The sequence below is a fragment of the Dermochelys coriacea genome, chromosome 11 (genome assembly GCF_009764565.3).
Source record: "Dermochelys coriacea isolate rDerCor1 chromosome 11, rDerCor1.pri.v4, whole genome shotgun sequence".
Lineage (NCBI taxonomy): Eukaryota > Metazoa > Chordata > Testudines > Dermochelyidae > Dermochelys > Dermochelys coriacea.
Genome location: NC_050078.2, coordinates 39,953,935 through 39,980,800, shown reverse-complemented (window position 1 = coordinate 39,980,800; position 26,866 = coordinate 39,953,935). Strand labels below are relative to the sequence as shown.

The window sequence follows — 26,866 nt, the reverse complement described above, 5'->3', positions numbered from 1 at the left end:
TCCTGTATGTGTGAGGTGATTATGATTAACATAATAACCAACTCTTAAGGTTACTTCTTAGGTTTAATCTTTTTTTTCCCCCTGAGCTCTTCAGCTGCTTCTATACAGCTTACTTTCTGTACAATCATCCCCCACTTTCACTTTCCAACCATATTTTGGTTAAACCCAGGATATGCACTGATCTCTTGCTCTTTTTCCTCTGTCCTGATGCTATTATTTGACATACACATACATCAGAAAAACATCTCTGAAAAGCCCAATTACTCACTGGGGGCTTAGTCCAATTTCCTCATTTTTTTGCTTTCAGTTTCTCTGAATCGTATTATTTCCAATTGACCCACTTGTTTTAAGCTGTTTCAGGGTTCTCCTCTGCTGTTTCTCCATAGACACCCCCACATATCAAAAACATCAGGCAAAAAGGAGCAAGGAAACTTTCTTTGCATGCTGCCCTATGTTTTCTGTTCACTGTACAAGTTTCCATTAACTTTCACTAATCTTACCTTAGACTCACTGGAAAATTTTGTTTTCAAAAAGCTGTTATCAAGGAGGATTTTTCAAGTTCTCATAGTTCTAGATTTTCATCTTTCATAGCACAATTTACACATGCGTTAAAAAGAACTACGAAGGCATCACAAAAAGTAATGCAAATCCTATATCTGATGGAATATAAATGTGTCATTCACACAAACACAAGGAAACCAGCCATAATGATATAAGCCCATAAGTCTTACAGTACTTGAAATATAAAAGATAGTTCAGGGAGCAGCATAATCAGGGTTGGAAGGATTAGATTTTTATCAGTAAATATCAATTTCACTCTACACACACACACAAACCTATGAAAAAATATATCCATCAATAATAATCAAAATTTACAGATAGGCAAAGTAAAAAAAGTGCTGCTTGAGAACTAATAGAGTTTGACTTAAAGGATACTTTCTATATTTAACATGTGATGTTAACAATTTGTATTTCAACAGTTACAAAACTTTAACGTTTTGAATCTCAACTCCTACTGTCATTAAATAATCATTGTCTGATTTCCCCTATTGTCTAGCACCCTCCCCCCATAATTTCCCACAACTATGAACATTTAAATCAATAAAATTGGAAAAAATGTTTAAAACCCATAATTTTGTATAACTATGAAAATTTAATTGCTAAGAATTTTAAAAATGCTAAAAACTTATCAATATTATCCTTCAAAACTATTTTTTTAAAATCAAATTCTGCCAAGCCTAAGCATAATGGATAGTTGAGCACTGTGCAGTTATTTTGCAGAGTTGTATGTCTGCATACATACAACTCTGAGCAAGTGCAGCAACTCTGAGCAGTGCATACATGGTGGCTCACACATGCAGGCTTACTTGCTGAGGGTAAATGTGCTTAGGGTGCTGGATTACTTGGAAATGTCTTTTCAGAACAGGAACTTCAAAAAGAGCTGCCTCTGTTCTGATGCAGTATGTACACACTCATTACATGTCACCATATTCTCAGGCCACTTACATCAAAATGTCCATTTATTTCTTTGGATTCTTATTCAAATTATTTTTATTATTTTCCAGTGAGATAATTAGAAGGGGGGTGGAGAGCAGGAAATTTGAGTAAGATTTCAACCATTATCTCTGACAGTAATTAGTCAAGAAAAACACTACCGTAAACAGCATCCTTAATTATCTGGGTTTAATAAAAATATTCTGTCTTCATAGCCCTTGGCAATGTCAGAATGAATGGTCTAAACTGTTTTTAGAGTGTCTTTAAGCAAGGTGATGCCATAAATAATGATGGCACGGTGGTTACTAAGGTGTCTCATGTCTCTACTGTGACGTCAGCTGGTTGTTATGGAGATGGTAAAATATCAACCATTCTTTGTGAGTCTGTACGAGATCAATTTTTGGATCCATTACAGCAGGTTCATTTCTCTGCTCAACTGTAATCAGTTTTCCATGGCAAAAGAAAGAAGACCAGATGGGACTGTAACATTTGTAAAAAGAAACAAATGTTTGCATTATATTCAAAACTGTATGCCGTATGATACAGACCTTTGCTTGTTTACAACAGATGCAGAATGTAAGCTCTATCCCAAATAGCCTGTGGTTCAAACAGACGATATGTTCCATCATTTTTGTTGGAGGCCACTATTTTTGTTTAGATTTAATATTGCGCATTCTCTCTCTTTTGTGTGTTTTTGTACCATTTTCTAAAACACAGACTCCTGCAATATTTGCAGTTACTTAAAGGGATACTATCAAGGTTACTGTTCTCTGTCATGCAGTCACTGCAAATGCAGGGAGGTTAGTTCATTTTTAATCTAAAAGTAAGACAAAATCTCCTAAAGCTGCATGAAATGGGATGAACAGTAAAAATACAGTGGGTAGTCTGTTATAAAAGTGCACTGAGTCAGTTCTCTTGCCTAAGAAGCTTGATGGGGATCCTTTAATTTTCTTCATTTCTATTCTATGTGACGTCCAAGGATCTAAACATGCTTTGCTATTTATGAGCATATAGAGGCATTGCACCCCACTGGACAAAACCAACCAATTCCGCTAATAGTCTACCTAGACTATCCACAGTCTCAGCGACTTGTGACCTCTCCGCTATGCTTAGCCTCTCACAGTCCTTCCTCATCTATCCAGTGTTTGGTGCCAGTGCTGCAGGCTGGCAAGGAGCTGTGCTAGAGCTCTTTTTCTCTTGGCACTCCTCCTCATGCTGTTTGTTATGTCCCTGGCAGGATAGCTGGTAGCATTTGTGGGTGAAGGAGTTACAGATGTTGGGTGCCTAGTCACAAGAGGGGAAAAAATCACTGGCCAAACTAAGTCTTCACAGAAAAAGACCGAGTAAAACCTAAGGCTGGGCTGGTAATATGCTGTTCACTCTGGGAATAAGCTCAGTTCATGAGGAGTGCCCTCTGCTGGTGGTGCTGTCCATCTCTCGCCCTAGATTGGCGTCTCGACCAGCGTTGCTCCTAGCTCGCGGTGTCCTCTTCAGGACACTGCCCTCCGGCAGTGCCCACTGCTCTGGTCTCACCCCCTTCTGGGGGTTTGGTGTTATCAGCAATCCTTCTCTTCGTCCCAGCCACAATGGCCAACCACACCCGAAAGTCTAACCCCCTTTGGCAGGGGTCTGGTGCAGTCCGTGATGGCCACTCCTAATGGCCAGGTGGAAGTGCAAGGAGGAGGGGGGGACCCAGGCCCACCCTCTACTTGGGTCCTGACCCAGGGACCCTTTGGAGGGCAGCCTTCCTGCCTGCCCTCCTTCTCTCCCTTTGTCCGTCTCTCTCCCCGAGCCGTTTCCCCTTCAACCCCTTTGCACCGGCTAGGTCCTTTTTCTCAGGGCCCACAGCCTGGCAGGTACCGGGCGGGACTTCCCTTCTGCTCCCCCTGCCTGCCCAGCACCACGCTGTCCCTGGTGCTAGTCTCCTCACACAGGAGACAGACCTTCACCCTCTGAAGGCCTGGGAGAGACTGCCTGCTCCCTTCCTGGGCAGCCTTTATATAGGGCCTAGCCCTGATTGGCTGGCTGTAATACTGGCCCTGACTGGCTCTCTAAAGGCCCTCCCTGATTGGCTGCCGCCTTGCGCAGCCTCTCTGGCCTGTTGTAGCCCAATCTGGCTTGGGGGTGGGGCACCACCCCACCACATGCACATTAAAGATTAAAATGAAAGAAACATCTACAGTCTTAGAATCTTAACAGTTCACCTTATCTGCAGGAGGCAATTAGAGTCTTGTGTGTATGTTTTAAACAAGAACTCGATGGAATTAACCCTGAAGCTCAGGTGGAATTTTAGGGGTCTAAAGCTGAATGTGTCATTCCCTGACTTCTGATCAACATAAGACAGCAACATGCAGTGTAACAGACTTGCTGCATCTAAGGCTGGTGCTCTTTCAAAAGGCTGGTGCACATGTTCTTCATAAAGAATGATTTCCATGTTGTGAATATTAGCTATCTTTATGCACAGTTGATATTATGGAACCTACATTTATTTCACTGCTTTTTACTGTAAAATTGCGTGTCATATGAGTCTATTTGTCTTTAGTTAAACACTTTCATGTACAGATTGTGGGCTAAGGGCTAAAGAAGGCAGGGCTGAATCTAGGTTTTGCAGGACTCCAGCTGCTTTCCTTCAAGTCTGTAAGTGGGAGACTTGGGTTCAGGTCTCAGCTCCACATCAGGCAGAGCAGAATTCAAATCTGGTTTTTCCATATCCCAGGTCAGTACCTTAATTATGAGATTATCACCTATTCTGGAGTGAACTGGTGACTCTCTCTCTGTCTCTCATTTTTTGTAGAAAATGTCTAAAGGTCTCAGGTTAATCCCCATACAGAATGGAAAAATTTTTGAAATCTTCAAAATATTACCAGGATGGGAAAACCATTTTCCACTCATTCCTGCACACTATATAATTTATATATATAAAAGTAAGAACAAGTTCAGTGGACACTAGCATCCTCATTAATTTAAACTTCCTGTTTCCTATGGGGATGTTTAGTTAAATACAGTAATAGATCAGGATAAACATTACTACTTATAACTTTGATAGCACACAAGAGTAATGTACTAACTACCAACCTATTCCTTTTAAATACGTTCCCAGTGCTCAGTTCTTCCAGAACAGCATGATAATATTGACCACCTTCAGAACTAAGAAAATAGAACCACAAAACAAGTCAACTAACTAGCTGATGGAAAATTATATCCATTTTGCTCAGCCCAGTAATCTTAGCATGTGTTATGAAAGAAGTGTATCTTATCACTGTAATGGTGTGGCTCCCACCTCTCACAAGTGCCTCTTCTGGTCAAGTATCTCTACAGTCTTTAAATTTGCCTGGTCCAGGTATCTGGCTATATCCCCAGGGCTTCCTCCCTGAAGGCAATGGTTTTACCCTCTCTGGTCTGTTCTGGCTCCAGATCACTAGCTAGGCCACTAAGTAGTTCAGATCCGCTTCTAGGGGTTTATCGCTGTCCAATTGTAAGCCGCTTCCCCAGTGACCTATAGAAGTGACCCAGGTCCACCCAGTATTCTGGGTCCCAGCCCAGAAACCCTAAGAATAGCAGCCACTCACTGCTGTGTCCTTTTAATGAAACTGCTTTCAGTTCCCTAGGCCACTTCCCCACTACCCCAGTCTTCACTGATGCTTCATCCTTATCTCGGGGCTCTTCTGTGTTCAGGCCCAGCAGCCAGACAGGAGCTCTTTCTCGCTTCCCCAGTCCCTGCCAGCACTGAGCTGTCTGCAGTGCTGTAGTTCCCTTTGGCTAACCAGGAGCATCATCTGCATTCCTCTGGCTCCAGGAAGGAACTGCTTGTGTCTGGCTCTGCAGCTTCTTTTTATATGACCCTCCTGGGTCCTGATTGGCTGTTCTCTGGAGCCTTTCTGATTGGCTAGCCCTTTGAGGCTTCGCCCTGATTGACTGATTCCTGCAAAGTCTCTCTAGGCCACTCGGAGGACTTAGCGCCACTGCTCTTTTCCTGGCCTAGTCCACCCTCTCACAATCACAAATCAACTGCTAAAGGTATTTGCAAACACTGACTGATGTGCCACCCATCCTGCACAAGAGCATGAGGAAAGGACTACTTTACTTCCAGAACTCTGGATTTCTACTGTAGCACAGAGTCCACATGTGACGCCCCTCCCCAGGTTGGTGGAACACCTGGGGATGGGGGACTGGCAAGGGATGAGCCCAAAAAGACAGTGCAGGCTGGGAATCTGGATCCCCAACTAAGCAGATAACAGCCAACTGAGCAAAGGGGCTCACTTAATCTGTTGTATTGTAACACCCCAGTTAAGGATAAATCCTATAGAATATAATAGAGATAAAATAATAGGATTAGATGTATATATATTATGCTAAAACCCACAGAATTTCATAGAGGATTAGATCCCTTCTATAGGCTTTTTGAACCATATAGAGTTCTATAGTTGGGATATAATTCTGTACTAAAATCCATTGAATGATTCACAGAAATCCATGGAAAAGCTATCTATTAAATTCTATAGGACACTCCCATAAGTGCCTCCCCTCGCCATGGGAGGAGCAATAGTCATTGGCCATGCTCTGTTACTCTGCAGAGGAGACTCACAGAGCGTAAAGCTAGAGTTATTTCATGCCTTAAGGAAGCATTACATAAGTTTCCTGTAGATTAGCCTACAGTTTTATGGGAAAGCTGCAAACAATCCTCTTTAATAGAAGAGGATAATGCCTCTGTTATTAAAGGAATCTAATTTCTCTATTCATCCCATTGCATAAGAGCTACAGATGTGGAAGGAAATGAAACAGAACCATAGCTGGGAACCACCAAAAGCTTTTTCTGGTTATTATAGGTATCAGATTTTTGAGTCAATGTAGAATTGGGACAAAATTGTGTATTGCAATGAACAGAGGCAACACTGATAAAATAAAGAAAATGCTTTGCCCACCTCAGGTGCCATCCAAAAGGGTGTTCCCACTGAAGTGTTTCTGCGTAGCCGGGTGCTGGTGAGCTGGGCTGAAACACCTGCAATAAAATGGATTCAGATTTTGGCCTAAAATGAATGATATACTTTCAGTTCAGATTATATCACGTCTCAGGAAAACAAATACATGATCCTTAAACCACATCTGGAAAACAACAGTCAAAATCAGAGCAAGGTGTATTATTTGTACGAAATTATTTATTTGATGAATTTCACATTTTGCTTTAATCATGACTTGTTTAAGGGCAGACCACCACTTTCTCTAACACAGTTGTTATTCAGAATTGTTCAAATAATTGCTCTGAATAATTCTTGGCTTGAAGCTCATTCATTCAAATTCAAACTATTTGACTGGTTACCTAAATCACATGGTCTGTTTCCATTTGCTGACTGGATGAATACAACTTAATCAAGCCTGTAATGCAAGTGCTCACAGAAAGTGAATTTAAAACTTATTTTTCACAAACATTCCCCAATTTTTAGCTAAAATTCACACTCTGAACCTTTCTGCCAGCAGACTGGCTTTCCAGAAGATTCACAAACGCCCCAGTTCAGCAAAGCTCTTAAGTACATGCTTAAGTCTATGCCTGTGAAGGAAAGCACTGAAGCTCATCTTAATCTTTAGTGTGTAATAAAATAAAGTACACGCTTCAGTGCATTGCTGAAGAGGAATGAACTAATGTGACAAGTGCAAAAGCAAACACATACAGAAAGCAAAAAGAGCCAAATCAAATTCATTAAAAAATTTGAATAAATGTATACAGAAAATGTTCTGTTCTATCCAGTCAACCCTGGTCAAAATACAGTTGAATCTTAGAGTTTCTGAGATTCCAAAAGATTTTACCACTAAGCCAATATTGTCTTCAAAGTATTTCAAATGAATTTTTTTTCATAAAACATAATGTTGCCTTCCTAATCCACAGACATAGAAAAAATTGTGGAATAGATATAATTTAGCAACATTTGCAGCTAATAAATAAGAAATTTGGAAGCTGGAACATCAGCTTCCTCAGTTTACATTGTTACCATCCATCCATCCTGCAGTATGGAGTGTGCTTCCCAGCATGGGTAGACAGACATGCACTAGCTTTGCTCAAACTAGCTTGCTAAAAATAGCACTGTAACCAGGGCATCAGCTTGGGCTAACCATCCAAGTACATACCCAGATTTTATACCCGCAGGGGGACAATCCAAACTTCTCTCTGGGCTACTCCAGCTACACAAAGTAGCTCAAGCAGAGCTACTGAGCATCCGTCTACCCATGCTGCAGTGTAGACATTCCTTACATCTAAGATCCAATACGGTATTTTATTTTTAATCTCACCATGATTGAAGATGTTCAATGATTCCCCCAGTACCACTCTGAACCCTGTATTGGTTGCAGCCCTTCAGCAAACTTATTTATTTAACTCTGATTCCTGCTCACACCCGCAGCATTTGTAGCTGCTATATATATAGACTTGTCTATGATATAACCGTATTTGTTCCAACCCCTCAGACACACAAACACCTACAAGATCTCTATCAAGCATTCTTACAACTACAATACCCACCTGCTGAAGTGAAGAAACAGATTGACAGAGCCAGAAGGGTACCCAGAAGTCACCTACTATAGGACAGGCCCAACAAAGAAAATAACAAAAAGCCACTAGCCATTACCTTCAGCCCCCAACTAAAACCTCTCCAACACATCATCAAGGATCTACAACCTATCCTGAAGGACGACCCATCACTCTCACAGATCTTGGGAGACAGGCCAGTCCTTGCATACAGACAACCCCCCAATCTGAAGCAAATACTCACCAGCAACCACACACCACACAACAGAACCACTAACTCAGGAACCTATCCTTGCAACAAAGCCCGTTGCCAACTCTGTCCACATATCTATTCAGGGGATACCATCATAGGGCCTAATCACATCAGCCACACTATCAGAGGCTCGTTCACCTGCACATCTACCAATGTGATATATGCCATCATGTGCTAGCAATGCCCCTCTGCCATAAACATTGATCAAGCTGGATAGTCTCTACATAAAAGAATAAATGGACACAAATCAGACATCAAGAATGATAGCATTCAAAAACCAGTTGGAGAACACTTCAATCTCCTTGGTCACTCGATTACAGACCTAAAAGTTGCAATTCTTCAACAAAAAAACTTTAAAAACAGACTCCAATGAGAGACTGCTGAATTGGAATTAATTTGCAAACTGGATACAATTAACTTAGGCTTGAATAGAGACTGGGAGTAGATGGGTCATTACACAAAGTAAAACTATTTTCCCTTATTTATTCCCCCCCTCACCCCACCCCCACTGTTCCTCAGTTGTTCTTGTCAACAGCTGGAAATGGCCCACCTTGATTATCACTACAAAAAGTTTCTTCCCCTCCCCCCCCCCCCCCCCGCTGGTACTAGCTCACCTTAAGTGAAAAGAAAAGGAGTACTTGTGGCACCTTAGAGACTAACAAATTTATTTGAGCATAAGCTTTCGTGAGCTACCGCTCACTTCATCGGATGCATCGCTGTCGTTACAGTGTGTATGGAACACCCATTGTTTCATGTTCTCTATGTATATAAATCTCCCCACTGTATTTTCCACTGAATGCATCCGATGAAGTGAGCTGTAGCTCATGAAAGCTTATGCTCAAATAAATTTGTTAGTCTCTATGGTGCCACAAGTACTCCATTTCTTTTTTCATAGAGATTAGAGTTACAACTACACACTAAAGCGGTACTGAATACCGATGAGCCAACAAAAATGTTTTAAAAGAGAAATAAAGAAAAAGAACTGTAATTCTCAGACATTTTAGGACAATTTATACAGTATGTGTTAATATGTATCATGCTGAAAGCAACTTAAGGAGAAATATAGATATATATTACATCCAAAAATATACTTTAAAGGAATGATGCAGTTGCAAAGTCAGGCAATCAAAAGTTAAGAAATGCCACAATTAAGGCTGCCTGTTCCACTTTAATTTAGCCCTCTTGTGCATATGCTTTATGAGATAATCTTTAATTACATGATCACATGACCCTGTATATCCCACAGGAATCCTGCTACATTCAGTGCACAGAATAGATGGTGTTTATTGAACGGATTCAATATATATTTTTATCTTCATTCAATGTGTGGTCCTGTGGCTAATTTCTGCCCACCACTCAAACCCTGCATGAAACACAGAACTATAATTTTTCTCATGGGATTTTCTATGGTGTTCTCATCATAGTATCTTAGAATTTTTAAAAAATAATGAATATATTTTCACAATGCCCCTTTGAGGTTAGGAAGTATTATTATACCTATTTTACACCTGAGTAACTGAGGAACAGAGATTAAAGCCAAAATTCTCAAATGTGTCAACTAATTTTCTGTGCCCAATTTGAGGAGTCTAGGTCTGCTTTTTTAGAGTACTTGGCATTTTAAAGCACTTTATAAGTTCAGAGCAGAGCTCCTATATACCACAGCTGCAGCTGAGCAAGGTCAGAACTTTTGAAAAACAGATCCCAGGGTCCTGAAACTCCTGCCTCATTACACACCTTCCAATTTCTGCAACAAACAGCATCATTCACTACACAGCCCTGTTTCATACCCCAAGAAGGTCCAGCCAATGCACTGAATGAGGCAGGGCTCCTGCCCTATCCTCTTCCCCATGACTATCCCACAAACTCCTGTACCATGTCCCCCCACACCAGTTCCTGCCCCTATCCTCCCATTGCCCATTCTCCTCCTTTTGTTCTGGCCTGTGTTCTCTCCTCCTGCTCCTATCCCCCATCTGTGGCTCCTGCCCCTTTCCCCCGTGCCTCTGCTCTTGCGCCTCTTCTTCCTATTCCTGCACCCGCTGGTCTTCTGTCTCCCTCTGCTCTTGCCCCTTTTCCAAATTTTTAGTTTCCTGTTCATAGCCACCCCCACAGCAGGGATGGTTCTTGCAGTGTCACCCTGGGCACCAAATCACCCTGCCATCAGCTTTTTTGTTTGTTTTTATTCTACTGATTGGCTGCGGGCAGGGAGGGATCAAAAACAAGTCACAGCCAGCCACTCAGGGGGAAAGGGACTGCAAATGTTTTCCACCCTGGCCAGCAAAATGACTAGCGCCATTGCTGCTCCCCAGACTCCTGTTCCACCACCCTGAATCTCTTCCTCACCTTCTGAATTTGAGTCACACTGTTTCCTCCTTCCCCTTCACACTACCTGCAGCAAGGGGATCCAGAACACTGGAGAGATTGTTTCCCTGTCAACTCTGCTCTCAGTTCCTGGGCCTGGGTCCACAACATCCTTGGTAACCAAGAGGAGTAACTGCCGGGAAAGTGTTGCCCAGTCCCTGGAGCCCCAGAATAGTGCATGCTCAGCCCTTTTGTGAGGATTGCACATGCACAGTCCTGTCACATGCAAGGGCTGTGAGGGGATGGCATGGGGCATGCTCAGTCACTCCCTGGAGATGGCACATGTACAGTCCTGTCACACACAGGAGCATGCTCAGTTCACTCAGAACCTTAAGAGAACTTAGGTGCAAACTCCAGTAAGTCTCTACTGAGTATGTGTGAATTGCAATTTTTCAGATGGTCACAGCGCAACCAAATTTGGGCAAATTGCCAGAGGACAGACAGAGTCACGTCCCTGACATTAAGGCATCCCCCTGCCAAATTTAAAGTCTCTGCTCCAAAGCGTGGGAGTGCTAGAGCTTCTTGGTGAAATCATTGTCAGTATTTGTTAAACAATGGAAAAACAACACACTTTTCCCTAAGCTCATTCTAAAAAACTCTAACCTCAAGCTGTAGTTTCTTCCTTCACATCAATATGTCCAGTGGTGTGTTCTTGTTTTAGAAAGGAAAAGGAAGATTTCTGCCAGTCTACACTAGTTATTGCTCAAGTTTATACTGGTAAAACTGCCTCAAATGAAAAGTAGTGTTGCTGTAACCGTGTCGGTCCCAGGGCATTAGAGAGACAAGGTGGGTGAGGTAATATCTTTTATTGGATCAACTTCTGTCAGTATGAGAGACAAGCTTCTGAGCTTACAGAGAGCTCTTCTTCAAGTCTGGAAAATTTATTCAGATTGTTACAGTTAAATACAAGATGGAACAATTATGCTAAACAATCTGTTCCATCTTGTATTTAGCTGTAACAATCTGAATAAATTTCCAAGACCTGTGTGGCATGGAAGCTTGTCTCTCTCACTGACAGAAGTTGGTCCAATAAAAAATATTACCTAACCTACCTTGTCTCTCTAATGAAAAGTGATTTTTAGCCCCACCATTAAATGCCAAAGAGATTACTAGACTATCACTAGTTTTGCCTTAGGCCACATATGTTTCTCCCAGCGCTACTTAAAATTGAGTGTCTCTACACTCAATGGTAATGAATTTCTGTCCCTAGCAGCTAATAAAGAGACATCTGCTTCCTAAATTTATTACACAAACAATCACCAACAGATTTTAAATATAATGCTAGTTTTATAATACTGTGACATTAAAATAGTTACGTTTGTTTTCCCCTTCATACATCATATTATAATTCTGGGCCATTCCTTTATTGCCAGAACTCTGGCATGCCAGTTTTATGGTACTTTCTCAATATATGAATATTTTACTTTAGCAACATGCAGAGTTAGGCAAACAGCTGTACAATACTGTCTTTTCAAAACTGTTTACCTAACACGTTATACTGACTCACTTTGATTTCATATATTACTACTTTCTTGTTCCCTTTACTGTTAATAAAATTTCTCTTTATATGTACATACCTGATTCTAGAGAGGAACTACAGCATTCTTTTACTTTATTAAATGTATACGTATTTCAAGATAGAAATATTCATCTCGGGTTAAATTCTATTGCAAAGTTCCCTTCCTCTGTCTCTCTCTTTATGCCTCTTGTGATGTTTCCAATCGTGCCAGGCTCATATCTAACAGCAGTAATCACAAATTAAATGGATCTGTTAGTTTGTGGACCCATAGGACCACTTTACCTTCTGCTCAGAGGGAATAAATGTGCTTAAGGCTAGTGAAAGCCATATGAAAGAGAAGAATGTATCCTTTTCATATGCAAAAGATGAAATATTTAAATTTAAATGAGAGACAACTTCCCTGAGATATGACAATCCTAATGGAATGCAAAAGTGTTTCATAAATAAAATGGCTTTTTTAAACTATTGTTTTAAAAAACCTAAAATAGATTTTCTGACAGGATTTCCTAGATTGCTCCATCTGCTACTTTTCCCCATCACTTCCTCAATATCTCAAGATTCCTCCTGGAAAAATCTCTCAATAATTGGTGTTCCAGAAACGCCTCTACCTTCTGAGTGGAAAATAAATGGATGCCTTTGGCTAAACTGCACACATCAAGAAAACAAATGGTAAGCAGTCATTACCAAAGTCAACAAGCTTGACTCCTCCTTCTGCTGTCAGAAGAATGTTGTTCCCTTTGACGTCACGATGGATGATTCGGTTATTGTGTAAATGTTGAAGGCCCTGTATGCCCATGACAACAAAAAATAAGTTTACTCACTTATTGAAAAACAATTACCCTGCTATTAGGGAGTGTAATGAAGACAATCTGCACTTCACTATAGAAACATCTGTCTGCTTGATCACATGCTTGATATGCACCCCTGCTGCTATAACAGCCAGCATAATATTGTCATTATCACCATAGTTTATAAATGGAAAATGTATGAGATGGGTAAATTGCACCCTCTACTGTCATTACAAGCATGATGAACATCCTTACCAAGAGAGCACCATATAAGATGTATGAGATTATAGCTTCATCCAACCGTTGGCCACGCTTCAGCAGGCCTTTGACAAGATCTGTGACAGAACCTCCATTACACAGCTGTGAAGAGAATAGGGGAGGAAAAAAAGAAACAAAACACAAGACCTCTATTACTCAACAGACTTGTTTAGGTTGTGGATTCCTACTATAGGAGTCTGAAACATAACACAAATCCCAAACCAAATAGATTTCCACCTACAATTATTTAAGTTGTCATTCTTGTCATAGAGCATATTTTATTAACAATGTTGACAATAAATCACAGTACTTCAGGGGGAGGGTGAAAAGTAGAAGTCAGAGATTGTAAAATTTAACTAAAAATGAAATATTAAAACAGAAAAACTATATTTTATTATAAAAAACAGAATCTATAGTTCCGGTTTAATTTATTTGAGTATTTTCACAATAATACGTGCATTGTCTTTTTGAAAAACTGCCTTTGTGTGAAAAAAAAGGCCAGAAAAGACAAGACTGATGCACTTAATAACTGGGAGGCAACAAATTACAGTCATTTCAAACCTTCAGTCCATCAATGCTCCTGCTGGCAGGCAATATAAAATAGACAGCAGCCATATCTCTATACTCAGACTTGATGGCATGCTCTGCCAACAATTGAGATTAAACATTCTGATCCAGAAAAGCACAGCTTCTTGCAAGCACTTTCCATTAATGGGCTGCCATACATCAGAGGAGGAGGGGGAGAAAAAGTAAAATTAGAACCTTTGTAAATGTGTTTTCACGCACATCATTAGTTCATCATCCATGCCCTTCTAGAAACTGTTTCCTTCTCATCCTCCTGCTCTCTCCCACTTTCTCCTTTTCTTACTTTTATATTTACAACAACTGTATGATACTTCAAATTAAAAGGAGCGTTGTTTGGAAGAGTTTTTTTGGGGGGGAAGGGGGTCATTATATTTGTTCTTCTGGAGTATTATTTTTGCAGAGCAATCCCTTCTACACCATACCAAGCTTTCTGTCATATAAAAATCATATGTCTATATCAACAGGATATTTGAACTCAGATCTAAATTCCCTTTGCATTGCCAGTATTCAGCCTAAAAACTCTAATGCATAAAATCAAACAAATGGCATGAAACCAAATACTAAAATCCTCCTTTGAAATCTGGTGATCTACTTCTCTTTTGTTTTTCCTTTCATCTCTAAATTTTGTCAATCTAGTATCAGTCTCTCTGCATGCTAATTTGCTATGTGCTATGGGAGGTATGGATATTTTTCACCATACATTGTCACCATTACCGTAGGACTAAAAAAATCTATTAGAATTCTGAACTTTTCTGCACATGAAAAGTGCATTATGCTAGTTACTTAGGATCCAGAACACGTGATACACTGGCTTCCTTTATGCAAATAAGCTACTGAAATAATATTCCATCAGTGGCTGATGCAAGAGTTTGCCTTTCCTTTTTTACTTGGTAGCTTGTTCCATCCAGTTGGGAAAGAGTCCTTAAGCCACTATCATACACCAAATACATTTGCAGATGAACTAAAACCTTAGGTGGAAGGGAGTGTGTGTGCTTACCTACCCATGTTTAGTTATTTGCCTGGGGAGCAATCAATGCCATGTATAGTCTTTATTACCTTTATTGTACTTTCTGTGTACTATTGAGATGTGTTGTGCTAATTTTATTTGCATTCTTTTTTCACTAAAAGCTAAAGCCAAACAGAAAAGTAATCCCAAGAGACTGGTAATGAGCTATGAAGCCATTCAGCTCTAGGCCACCACTTCAAACCCAACCCAAGTTGATTGAAAGTGATACAGTCTTATGGCTGTTCAGTAGCATATGTGAAATGAATCACCTTCTCTCCAAATAGCTAAGTACCCACAACACAAAGACCACCACCAATTTTGACAGTGACACCTGTGTTGGTAGTCAATAGAGAGCTCTGGAATGAAATGACCACGGACACTGAACTAGCCCCCTGCCCCTAGAGGTGGTCCTTACATAAGAGAGCTAATGCATGCTTTTAGGGAAGAGTGGTTAAGCCTGCATTACACAGCTCCGTGATATATCTTTTCTATGAATAAATATAAAATGTTAGTTCTCAATGCACCTTCCATCATCACATAAAATTAAATTAAGGGCCCACTTCTACTTCCCTTACTCACTTTGAGTAGGACTTTACCATGGACTTTAATGGAACTACTCACCTGACTAAGGTATTGCTCATAGTGAGTAAATGTTGCAGAATAGTGCAAGAAAAAAATTTTAATTAGAAAATTTTAAAGATGCTCATCACAAAGACCATATGATTTCATCAAAGAAACAGTGATCACAGTAACTGAGAGCTTTGTATATACCCTTTTATTGAAAAAAATTATTACACTATTATAAAATGTAATTGTTGTGCACAGACAAATCTGTGTGCAATTCTAAGGCAGGGAATATTTCCATGGTCAACTGTTTCAATAAACTTGTCATATCTAAGGAAAATGAGAAGTTTTGTCTTAAATTTCTTTACAGATTTTAAATTAGGTGCACCAAAAACAACAAGCTATAGATCATTAATGCAAAAAGCTAGCTTGAGGAAATGGTATGTTCTTCTGACATTCATGATTGTATTGTACAGAACAGCATGTCTGATATACTTTGGGATAAGAATGTTAGCTGTTTTTCTGTTAGTCACTAAGAACCCATACAGCAAAAAAACTTGATAATCATTTTGATAGTCATTGAAACTTATTATGAAAATTGGCATATGGTACTAAATCCTGTCCTCCATATTGTATAATGCTGCAATGCATAAAAGTCAGGTTTATTGTATTACTGGGACAGGGTTAAAGTAGAACATAAAGTGATAGTACTTTACTCTGATTCCACCCACAATCCCATAATAGCTGGATGGTCCTTCTAAAATGATCAGTAACAAACAAGTTAGTGCTCACATTTATATTGATGTAACTATGTTATAAAAAAATACTGCTATAGTGCAACACCCCCTATAAAATCACTCTAATCTCTGTGCTGAGCTCAATATACAATTAATCCTTTAGGAACATCCTAATCATCTGAGTGAAATCCTGGACCTACTGCAGTGAGACAATGAAATTAATTGCAGTGCAGCCAGAATGACATCCCTCATTTTGAGAACACTGAAGCCTGCTAAATGGGCAGAGTCTACATAAGCCATTTAAAGTGCTAGATATTCAACAGCATCCTGCTATTAATTTTACACTGCCATAAGACAGTTTTCCCATTACATTCTCTCAGCCCACATTTGCAATGGATCCCAGGTTTGGTAAATACTGTGTGTGGTACTTCATCCTGAAGTCATCTTTTGGATTATCCAAAATGAGACCTTGACTTCTCAACACTAACACAGATGTTTTCTCCAGCATGGAAGGTCAGTTTACTTTCAAGTAAGAAAACTACTATGGAGCTCATTCTATTTTTTTGAAGACAGAACAAAGTACCTTGAATGGCAATAAAATGCTGATACCAAGCCCCCATGTCTGGGGCTTGTTACTGAATAAACACTGAGTGTGTTTTTTTGAAGGGTGAATCTGCAAACACCTCCCACGGCCAGACTGTTTGATCAATATCCCTAAACACAGAAAAAAATTCTAAGGTTCGTCTCTCAGAACAGGGCATAGAGACCTACCATTTGCTGTTTCTGTTTTGTTCACTTCTAAAGGGGAGTACCTCACCCTAAAATCCATTTTAATTAAGTTCTAACATTATCAAAATATCTTACCTCAAGAACTAGCCAGAGCTGTCCTCCAACGTATTGATCCGCTTTGTAAAACATTCCAAAAAACTTAACAACATTAGGATGATTGGGAAGAAACTGTAAAATATTATATTCTGCTTCAATTTCCTCATCCACATCCTAAATGGAAAACACAAACAAATATGGTGTATAAATAAATAATAATTCACTACAACAAACAAGTAAATCTTCATGGATAAAAAGAAGTATCTATATATTATTTTATGCTTTGAAATGTCTTTATTGTGATGCACTGAAAACTATCTGATCAAATAATAAAATCTGGTCAAAAACCAGTCACACCACAATTGTCTTATTGCAAATAAAAGTGTGAACTCCATGTGCAGTCAGTAGTTTTGCCTCAAGGGTACTCTTAATGCATAACACACTGCTACCACAAAAGTAAAAATGATGCTTCGTTCTGCTCACTTGTCTAAATGGAAAATTTGCATATATATCTTTTCAAATCTGTTCATTATATCTGCATTTCTGATGGTTGAACTACTGTAAACACATGGATCTTAGCTTCATTTTTTTCTTTTTAAGGTAATCTAGTTATATAGCAGTTTGAAAAGACATTAAATGGGACATGAATAAAAATAACTACATCTTAAAAAAAAGAGAAATAAAGCCCACAGTGGAAAACAGACACAAGAGGAACTATTAAACAGAGTGAAAGTCAAAATCTACAAAATAAGCAAAAATTTGCCTAAAGAGGGATTTTTGTGAAGATGAAATAACAAAGGACCAATTATATTGCACAATAACCCACATGAGCCCCAGTTCAGCAAAGCACTTAAGCACATGCTTAAGTGTATTCCTATTCAACACAGACTTTTACTTTAACAGGACTTGAGTACATGCTTCAAAGTTAAGCATGTGCTTAAATAATTTGCTGAATTGGGATAGTTTGCTGTATCAAGACCCTAGTACTTTATTAAGTTAATCACATATTACATAGTACATTCTTCTGACTCATATTGTACAAGGGATGAACAAGTTGTATTTCTGTAAATAAAAGAGGAGCAACTTTTCTCAGTATGGGTTTTAGTCTCAACGTCCCAGTCAAATTCCAATGTGGATAATTACATACTGAAATCCTGTGGTTTCTATTGGACACAATATTTGTCACACATCGAGGTATAGGTGGTACAATCTAGTGGTCAGAACAGGAGTCTGGCCTCGTGATCAGAGCAGAATCAGAGGGCAGAACTGGAGGCATGGTCAGGAGGAAAGTGAATGGTCAGCACCAGGAGTCAGAACGGAGCCCCAGGGCAGAGCTGATGTCATGGTTAGGAGACAAGCCAGTGGTCAGAGTCAGTAACTATGAATCAGGGGGTTGGAGATACGCAGAAATTAAGGATGGAATGGAGCAGGCAAGGAGTGCAGCAAGGGCTGAACAGGAAGCAAGTATGGTGCAGCTGTGGGCATGGAACGCATTGAGCAGCCAATCTGCTCCTGTTGCTACCAGGCTTAAATAGGGATCTGTTTACCCTTCTGTCCAATCAGGGAGCACAATCACTTTGTGAGGGTTTACTGGGTCCATTCAAGCTCATTGGGTTGCTAGGTGACCATGCCCAGAGCCAACTGAGTTTCTGACAGTATGCCCCCCTTGTGGGCTCTTCTTAGGGGCTCATAGCCCTTGCTTGTCAGGGTATCTTCAGTGAAATTCCCTCAGGAGATCAAGAATGCGAACATTTTCTTTGATTCCCAGAATCACTGCTCTGGCCCATACCCCTTCCAGTCCATCAGATACTGGAGCTTCCCCCTGACTTATTGGGAGACGAAGACCTGTTGGACTTCATATGCCTCCTGCCGATGGACAATTACAGAGGGTAGAGGAGGATCTACCCAGTTGGGGAAAAAATTGTCAACAAACAGTTTAAGGAGAGAAACATGAAAGATAGGTGAATCTTGAGGATATTCTGGCAGTTGAAGCTTGAAGGCCACTGGTTTATTTGCTCGATGATCCAAAAAGGACCTGATGGTCAAGCTTGACCGAAGGATGGCCTGTTCTCAGATTCCCAGTTAAGAGCCTGACCTTAGCCCCTACTGCAAGGTTGGGGCAGCCTATCACTTTCAGACCATGTAATGCTTATATGTTTCTTTGTTGGCAAGTAAGTGTTCCTTGAGTTTCCGGACCATATCCATGTCCCCCAGTACAGCAGAGCCTTCGGGCAGGTTTGGATGGACTCAGGGGTAAAAACCAAAATTTGCAAAGAATAGAGTGTGTTGGGTGGAAGTGTGGGTTGAGTTGTTGTATACAAACTCAGCCAAACAGTATTGGGAGCCAATCATCCTAACAGAAATTCAGAAAACAGAAGAGATACTGCTCCGGGGTCTGACTGCCTCTTTCAATTTGATCATCAATCTGCAGATGGGAGGCTGTTAAGGTGAGGAATTTAGTGCTGAGAAAGTGAAGAAATTCTTGCCAGAATCAAGAAATAAATTAAGGCTCTCAGTCCAAAGTGGTGCATGTCAGTATGCTATAGTACTGAATGATGTGCTCCAGGAAAGCTCGTGCTATTTCATGGGCAGATGACATAGTGCAGCAGGGTATAAAATGGGCCATCTTGGACAGGAAGTCCACTTCAGCCAGGATAACTGAGTGCTGTTGGAGGTGCAGTAACTCCACTATAAAGTCCATTGAGAGGGTATACCAAGGAAATGGAGATTTGGGGAAGGGCTGTGTAGTGGGGTAGTCACCCGCTCTGACCCTGAAAGGGTTAAAACAGCTCTGGGAAAGGTCTGCCCTGGGGAGCCAATAGGCTAGGCTGATTGGGGAAGCAACCACAGCTAGGGCCATGCCTTAATCAGGCCACAGCTGGCCCTATAAAAGGGCTGTGAGCGGGGAGCTCAAAAAGACTCTCTCTCTCTAGCTGTAGAGAGAGAAGGACCTGGCTGCCTGGGAGTTGAGCAGAGTACCTGAGTGGACCAGGGCTGGGGAAAGGCCAGAGGAGCTGGGGAGCTCCAGCCTGGAGAACCCCCAGGCTGCAGGTCTTGCTGAAGGCCCAAAGCAGGTTCTGGGGTTGCAGAGGGGCAGCCCAGGGTTAGGCAAAGGCAGCAGGTCCAAAACCCTCCTTGTTGATAATAAGTGGTTTACAGACTGCAGTATGCCCCAGTGAGCGGGGGCTAGATGGTGACTGGCAGTAGCCACTGAGGGATAGAGAGTTGGGGGTTCCCCTAAGTGGGGAGACCCAGATTGTGGGTTACTGCTGGGGGCAGAACCCTGATGTAAAGGGGCACCAGGGTCCAGAAGGGACATGGGGGCCAGCGGCAAGCGAGACACTGGCCTGCAGAGAGTGCTCCATGCTGGAAGAACTAATTCCCGAGACAACCAGCCGAAGGCAGCACACCAGTGAGTCATCTCCTAGCTACAGGCTGAAGGAGGCTCATAAAGTTGTCTCACAGGTTCTTCATACAGGCACAGAGGTCACAGGACTTCACATAGTTTTTAACATCTGTTCATAGGGTCAGCCACCAGAAGTAACTAGTAATCAGGTTCCAGGTTTTAAATTGGCCACAATGTCCTGCCATGGGTGAGTCATTTGAAGCACCTGAAGTTGGGAGATGGATAGTGGTCATCATGTGACTAGTGAGGGCCCCACAGACAAATTGGGAGAGTTTAAGGAGAGTGTGAGGGCTTTCTGCTCCATTTCACAGTACTTGTCCTTGCAGGACAAGGCATTTGCCTTCTCATTCTTAGACCCAGGATACTAGGTAACCATAAAGTCAATTGGGAGAGGAAAAGGGCCCAGCGAATCTGACATTGGTTGTGTCATTGTGTTGTCTGTAGATGCTCCAAATTCTTGTGATCTATCTAGACTTGGACAGGGGCATGGTCCCCCTCAAGGAGGTGGTACCACTCCTCAAAGGCAGCATTGATGACCAGGAGCTCCTTATCCCATACATCTCTCACCAGGAGTCAGTTTCCAAGAGAAGACGGCACAGGGATGAAGCAACTGGTGAGAGGACCATACCTATTGCAAAGTCCAAGGCATTAGTCTCAACTATGAAGGCCTTTGTAGGATCTGGCTGGGCCAAAATGGGGGCAGAAATAAATAACTTTTTCATGTGGTTGAAAGCCCCCTGCATGTCAGGGAATCAAGTGAACTTAAGTCTCTTCTGGAGGAGGGACATTATAGGGGCTACCAGGTCAAAGAATCCTTGGATGAATCACTGGTACAAATTTATGAATACAAGAAACCATTGCACTCCACATATATTCAAGGGTGCCTTCCACTTGGTGATGGCTGCAACCTTGTTGGGGTCCTGCTGGAGAGATGAGACAGTCCAGAACCTCCACAGTATCCTTGTCAAATTCTCATTTCTTGTGTTTCACATAAAATTGATTTTGGTGAAGCCAATCAAGAATGGTGTATCACCTGGTTGTCACGGAGTTCTTGGTTTTCTAAAAAAATGAGAATATCATCTAAGATGATCACAAAGTGATCGAAAATATCTCTGAAGACATTGTTCATGAAATGCTGGAAAGTTGCAGGGGCATATGCAGACCAAACAGTTTGACCAAATATTCAAAATGGACATAGCTAGTTCAAACTGTTTTCTTCCATTCATCCCCCTGTTGGACTCTGACCAGGTTGTATGCTCCATACAGATCTAGCTTCATGAATACCTGAGCCAAATGGATTCTTTCCAGGAGTTTGTTTATGAGAGAAAGAGGATATTGATTACAGACAATGATCTTTCTTAGGGCTGGATAAGCAACGTAAGGTCAGAGGGAGCCATCCTTCTTAGGCACAAAATAGATAAATGTTCCCATGGGGGAAGTCAAAGGGTGGATGAACCCGTTACATAGATTTTCTTCAAGGTACTCCTGGAGGGCCTGCAGCTCAGGTTCAGATAAGGAAATATGCATTCAAAAGGAACCTCGGTTGAAGGCTGATTGGGTAATCATAACTGTGGTGAGGAGGTAGGGCATGATCCTTCTGTTTGCTGAATACTCTGGCATATTCTAGGTATTTGGCAGGAATTTCAGGCACTGCTCATAAATCTTTGGTTCCTAACTCTGGATCCTTCAGGGGCTTCAGCGTACTGCAGAACGTGACCAGCCACTGGCTTGAGCTGCAGAGGCATGTTCATTGGCACCGCAGGGAACACAACAGTATAGATCATGGGTGCCATCTAATTCGGGTGTCATGAGTGACAAGTCAGGGGATACCAAGGACGTCTGGTGAGTACAAAGCATGGATGACCCTGAACTGCAAGATGCCTCAGTGACCACCAAAAGTAATGACCTCCAGGAGAGCTGTCTGATGCTTAATGGGGCCCGAAGAGAGAAGTGACCCATTGATAGCCTTGACAAGCTCAGGGAAATCCTTGCAAAGGATTCCATACCCCTTAATGAACTCATGGTCAATGAAATTGCCAGAGGCGTCCAAGTCAACCAGTGTTCTAAGTGGACATGAGGGATGGCAGAATGCCACAACTGAAGAGAGAGACAGAGCAGGGAAGCATGCTGGTTAGGGGTTGCCAAGATTCTGGCAGAGAGCTGGCTGCACAGCTTGCTGTGGGGAAGAGGGGAGCATTGACCCAACTCTAGCCCCACCACACCGGGACTGGGCTTTGGTACTTCCCAAGCTGGAGGTGGACCAGTCTTTGATAGGTCACCCTGCTGCAACATGCCTGGGCATCCCAGAATATAGGCACAACCCTAATGCCTGACGAGAATTTTTTTTGTTGGCAGAGAGTTAGGGCTCAGTCAACTTGCATCATTTTGGGGTCTGGTAGGGCAATAGGAGCTCCAGGAGACATAAGAATTCTGACCAGCGGATGTCAGGTGGCCTGTTTTTTTTCTTAGGCTCCCTCTCTTAGCTGATCATCAATCCTAAAACGAAGCTCAATTAAGGCTCCCAGACTAGGTGGAAGCTCCACTCATGCTAATTCATCTTTGATTGGGTCATTGAGTCCCTGCCTGAAGTTGTGTCTCTGCGCAGTGGATATCTGCAGCCAGACATTTAAATTCCTCTGCATATTTGGTGATAGAACCAAGACACTGTCAGAGGACATGGAGAGCAGCTTCTTCAGTATATTCTTGATTAGGATAATCAAAGATGCTCTCCGTTGCCTAAACAAAGTTCTCAAAGTAGTCAAGGAGAGGACTGGACCCCTGCAGGAGTGGTGATGCCCACTTCAGGGCCTCCCCAGTGGGCAGACTAAGTACTAATCCCACTTGGGATTGATCCATGGAGTATGACTGTAGCCACAACATGAACTGGAATCCACAAAACTTGACACAATCCCTGTTTAATTTATCAGGTAGGGGCAGCTTAGGCTCACAAAAAGTGGGTGCATGAGTTGGGAGTACAGAAGACACTGCCCGGACATGTACCTGGGCTTGGAGGGATGCACTGTGGTCACACAGCATGGTGATCTGAACCTGAAGTTCCTGAAGGACCCCAACAACCTCTCAGAAGGTGGGTTGGCCTCTTTCTGGGCCCCATCTATGCCAGCTAGTAGGCTGCTCAAACTGTCACACACCAAGGTGTACACAGTGAGACCTAGTGGTCAGAGCAGGGGTCTGGCTTAGTGGTTGGAGCAGAATCAGAGGGTAGAACTGGAGACAAGCCAATGGTTGGAGCCAGAGATCAAAACAGAAGCAAAGGGCAGAGCTGGAGCTGTGGTCAGGAAACAAGCTGGTAGTTAGAGCCAGGAGTTAGGGGGTTCAGAGGTAGGCAGGGCTAGAGAGGAGCAGGTAAGGAGGCAGGGCAGGACAGGAAGCAGATCTGACACAGCTTCGGGTGCTGCTAATGCAACTAGGTTTAAATAGGGATCAGTTGGCTCTTCCACCCAGTCAGGGAGAACAGTCATTTAATGAGGGTTTAACTGGGCCCAGCTGAGCTCACTGGGTTGCTAGGCGACTGCAGCCAGCTGAGTTACTGAGAATATTCTTCTTCAATTCCTGTCTTAACTATTGTGCACTATCACTGTGCACTGTTAAAAAGCTGCTGCTTTCTATTCTACAGCCGGCAGCACTTTGGTGGTCGGTGAAGGAATTCCATTACAGAGTTTGTATAGATTTGAAAGTGATATGGGATCCTTTATGATGAACAGCACTATAGAATGTAAGATATTACCATTAGTGTATTGGAAATGCCACCGTGCAATCTGATCATATTCATGCTCCAACTGCTGCAACCTTGGATACCTAAAATCTGTGCCAGCGAACTACCCAGGTGCACTGCCAGAAATCAAGGTCAGCATGAATGCTGATTTTGAATAACACATAAGGCTATGAAAGGGGCAGATCTTACCAAGTGCTAAGTAACTTTCACTCCCACTGATGTCAAAAGTCTTTGTGAGTTGAAAGTGTTCAGAACTAGAGTTGGCTGAAAACCACAAAACAAGGTGCAATTTCCAAGTGGCTGTTTGGGTCAACCAGATTCATGCCCCTCATTATTCTTGTGATGTTTAGGGGTTGGCTGTCCATCATACAAACACACACGTTTGTATGTGAACAAGTATATTCCCTACTTATTTACCATCTGCTGTGTGTCATTTGCAATTTGCTCTTCTGCTGTTTGAAAAATTTCAGTAATCCAATAAGGGAGCAGAAACAATACCATGTGATTTAAATGACCAGTCACTCAGTGAGAATAGTTTGAGTGAACAGTTTTCTAACATCTCATTTATATACAAACAAGTTTCAGCCAAACTACTGATGAATATTTGTGAATAATGACAGGTTTCAGAGTAGCAGCTGTGTTAGTCATTATTCACAAAAAGAAAAGGAATACTTGTGGCACCTTAGAGACTAACAAATAAATTTATTTGTTAGTCTCTAAGGTGCCACAAGTATTCCTTTTCTTTTTGTGAATAATGACTAACCATACAATTTTTTCAAGTCATGAATGGTTCACAATTAGAAAAAAGGCAAAATTAATTATTCTAAACAGATAATTCAGTCTGCTCTCCAGAGCACCTTGTAGGACTGTGTCCTAAATTATACAAAAGAGCCTTACAAAGGGGTCCGTATGAGGCTGGATGCAGGATTTAATCAGTTTTTTTCTCTTTCCAAACCAAGTAGCCCACCCCTGCTCATAATATATTTAACAGTTCCCTCCAGGATATTTTCAGTTTGCCTAAACTTTGAGTCAGAGCTTCAAGCCTATTTGAGAGTAAAACCTTTTAATTTTAACAATGAAGGTATTATTAAAATAGGATTATAATCTTTTACTTACACTGATAGGATCCAGAATTTTTACTGCAGCCAGACTCCCATCTTTCTTATTGGCAACCTTATAGACTTTACCATAAGTGCCTTTTCCAATGGTCTCTATAATTTCCCAGGTATCTGAGGGATCAGCTAATGATGCCAGTCCAATCATATTGAGATTATATTGAAATCCATATAGTGGCGTCCTGGAAAACAAAGTTTGTACATTCGTTAAATGTTATGGGATGTAACAAACTGTTTCTTATTCATTTATTTATTTATTTATTTATTTAATAAGCTAGCTGAGGAAACAGATTCAGCACAGAATATGGAACAGAATGGAAACAATAAACTGCTATTGATGGCTTCCTTCTGCCCTGAGCACTACTACTAGCCATAGAGCACTGAACCAACACGGCAGGCAAAGGAAGAGCCAAATCAGAACCTCACCAGTGGATAAAGAAATATGGCCCCACTGAACATTTCTCTTTCCCAATCTTCAGCTTTACAGGTTTGGAGTACTCTGCCTGTTGCCTGGAAAGGCAACATTGAGCTCTGCTGCCTTCTTCTCTAGCATTTGAACCAAATGGCTCTCAAGTGACTCTATGCTGGAGATGGATTCTTGTGAGCAGGGAAGGGAAAAGTATCCTACCTTGGGGACATGAGAAGGGAAGTAGTGGGGGCTCTTGGAGGGAAAACAGGAGAGAAACTGAGAAAAATGCATAAAGGAAGGACACATTCCCTGATTATTAGGACCTTGAGCATGATTCTGGGCACAGCTATTTTAAAGATCTCCAAATACCCAACCAACCTGTGATTGAAATTTGATCACTCTGGAAAGGAACTAACATACAGCCAGAAAGGAAAGCCAAGGAAGGGGAGATCCAGCAGGAAGAAAACTGGCAGGCTGAAGAAGTGAGTGAACAGTAATCAGGGAGAACAAGCCATTAGAACAAGCAGCCTGCATTATTATCATGATATAGGTACTGGGTCAGTTTAACTCTGGTGGAAGGTGGCTCAACTCCATTGACTTCAGCAGAGTTGTGCTCACTTATTTCAGGCTGAATTTGGTCCATACTTTTATTGTGTAAGTAGCATCCTCTAATGTTCTTATTCTCACTAGTTGTGTCAGGAGGATTCATGTGGGAAAATTACAACTGGAAACATGTAGTAATATAGTGCCTCCCATCTGAAGCCAGGGACATTCTGTCTGGTCTTCAGTGAAGGGGGAGAGTGAGCTTGGAAATGTGTGTTGGGTTTTATAAGCACAAAGTTAAAATTCATGTTTAGTTTATGCACTTTTTTTAATTGTATGGACTCCTTAAACCCAACCTTATTATTTACAATACTTTGGTTCTTTACATCAGGCTTAAAAAGTCCATGTTAACATTTCTGAAGCCCCAGCAATGTGCTTGACACTGTTAAAGGAACAAGTCCTTTCTCCAAAGTCTAAAGGACACAAATACAGAAACAGGTCATGTGGGGAAGTCTACATTAGCTTGAAGGTTTAAGGAAGGGGGCTTTGAGTTTGGTTACTGGCTCATTTGTTCAGGACATAGGGTGACCATACATCTTGTTTTGGCTGGGACAGTCCCCTTTTTAAGACCTGTCCCCAATATCCCAACTTGCTGGGCATTTGTTCCATTTGCTCTTGCCAACTGATCATCAGCAAATGGGACAAATGCCAAGTTTTGTGAAAAAAAGCAGGGTGCACCCATCTCAGGGTACGGAG

At 41.6% G+C, this 26,866-nt stretch overlaps 1 protein-coding gene across 1 annotated transcript in view; it reads right to left on the bottom strand.

Annotated features, from left to right (window-relative positions):
- The window catches only part of MYO3B (myosin IIIB), a 312,077-nt gene extending 285,801 nt beyond the window's left edge, over positions 1-26,276 (bottom strand). Inside the window, exons 1-6 of the mRNA XM_043504856.1 lie at positions 26,122-26,276; positions 25,160-25,340; positions 16,944-17,078; positions 13,185-13,289; positions 12,826-12,925; positions 6,417-6,493 (exon numbers count right to left, since the gene is read on the bottom strand). Of these exons, the coding sequence (XP_043360791.1) occupies positions 6,417-6,493; positions 12,826-12,925; positions 13,185-13,289; positions 16,944-17,078; positions 25,160-25,340; positions 26,122-26,276 (753 nt within the window). The remainder of the gene's footprint in view (positions 1-6,416; positions 6,494-12,825; positions 12,926-13,184; positions 13,290-16,943; positions 17,079-25,159; positions 25,341-26,121) is intronic.
- Positions 26,277-26,866: the final 590 nt, after the last annotated feature.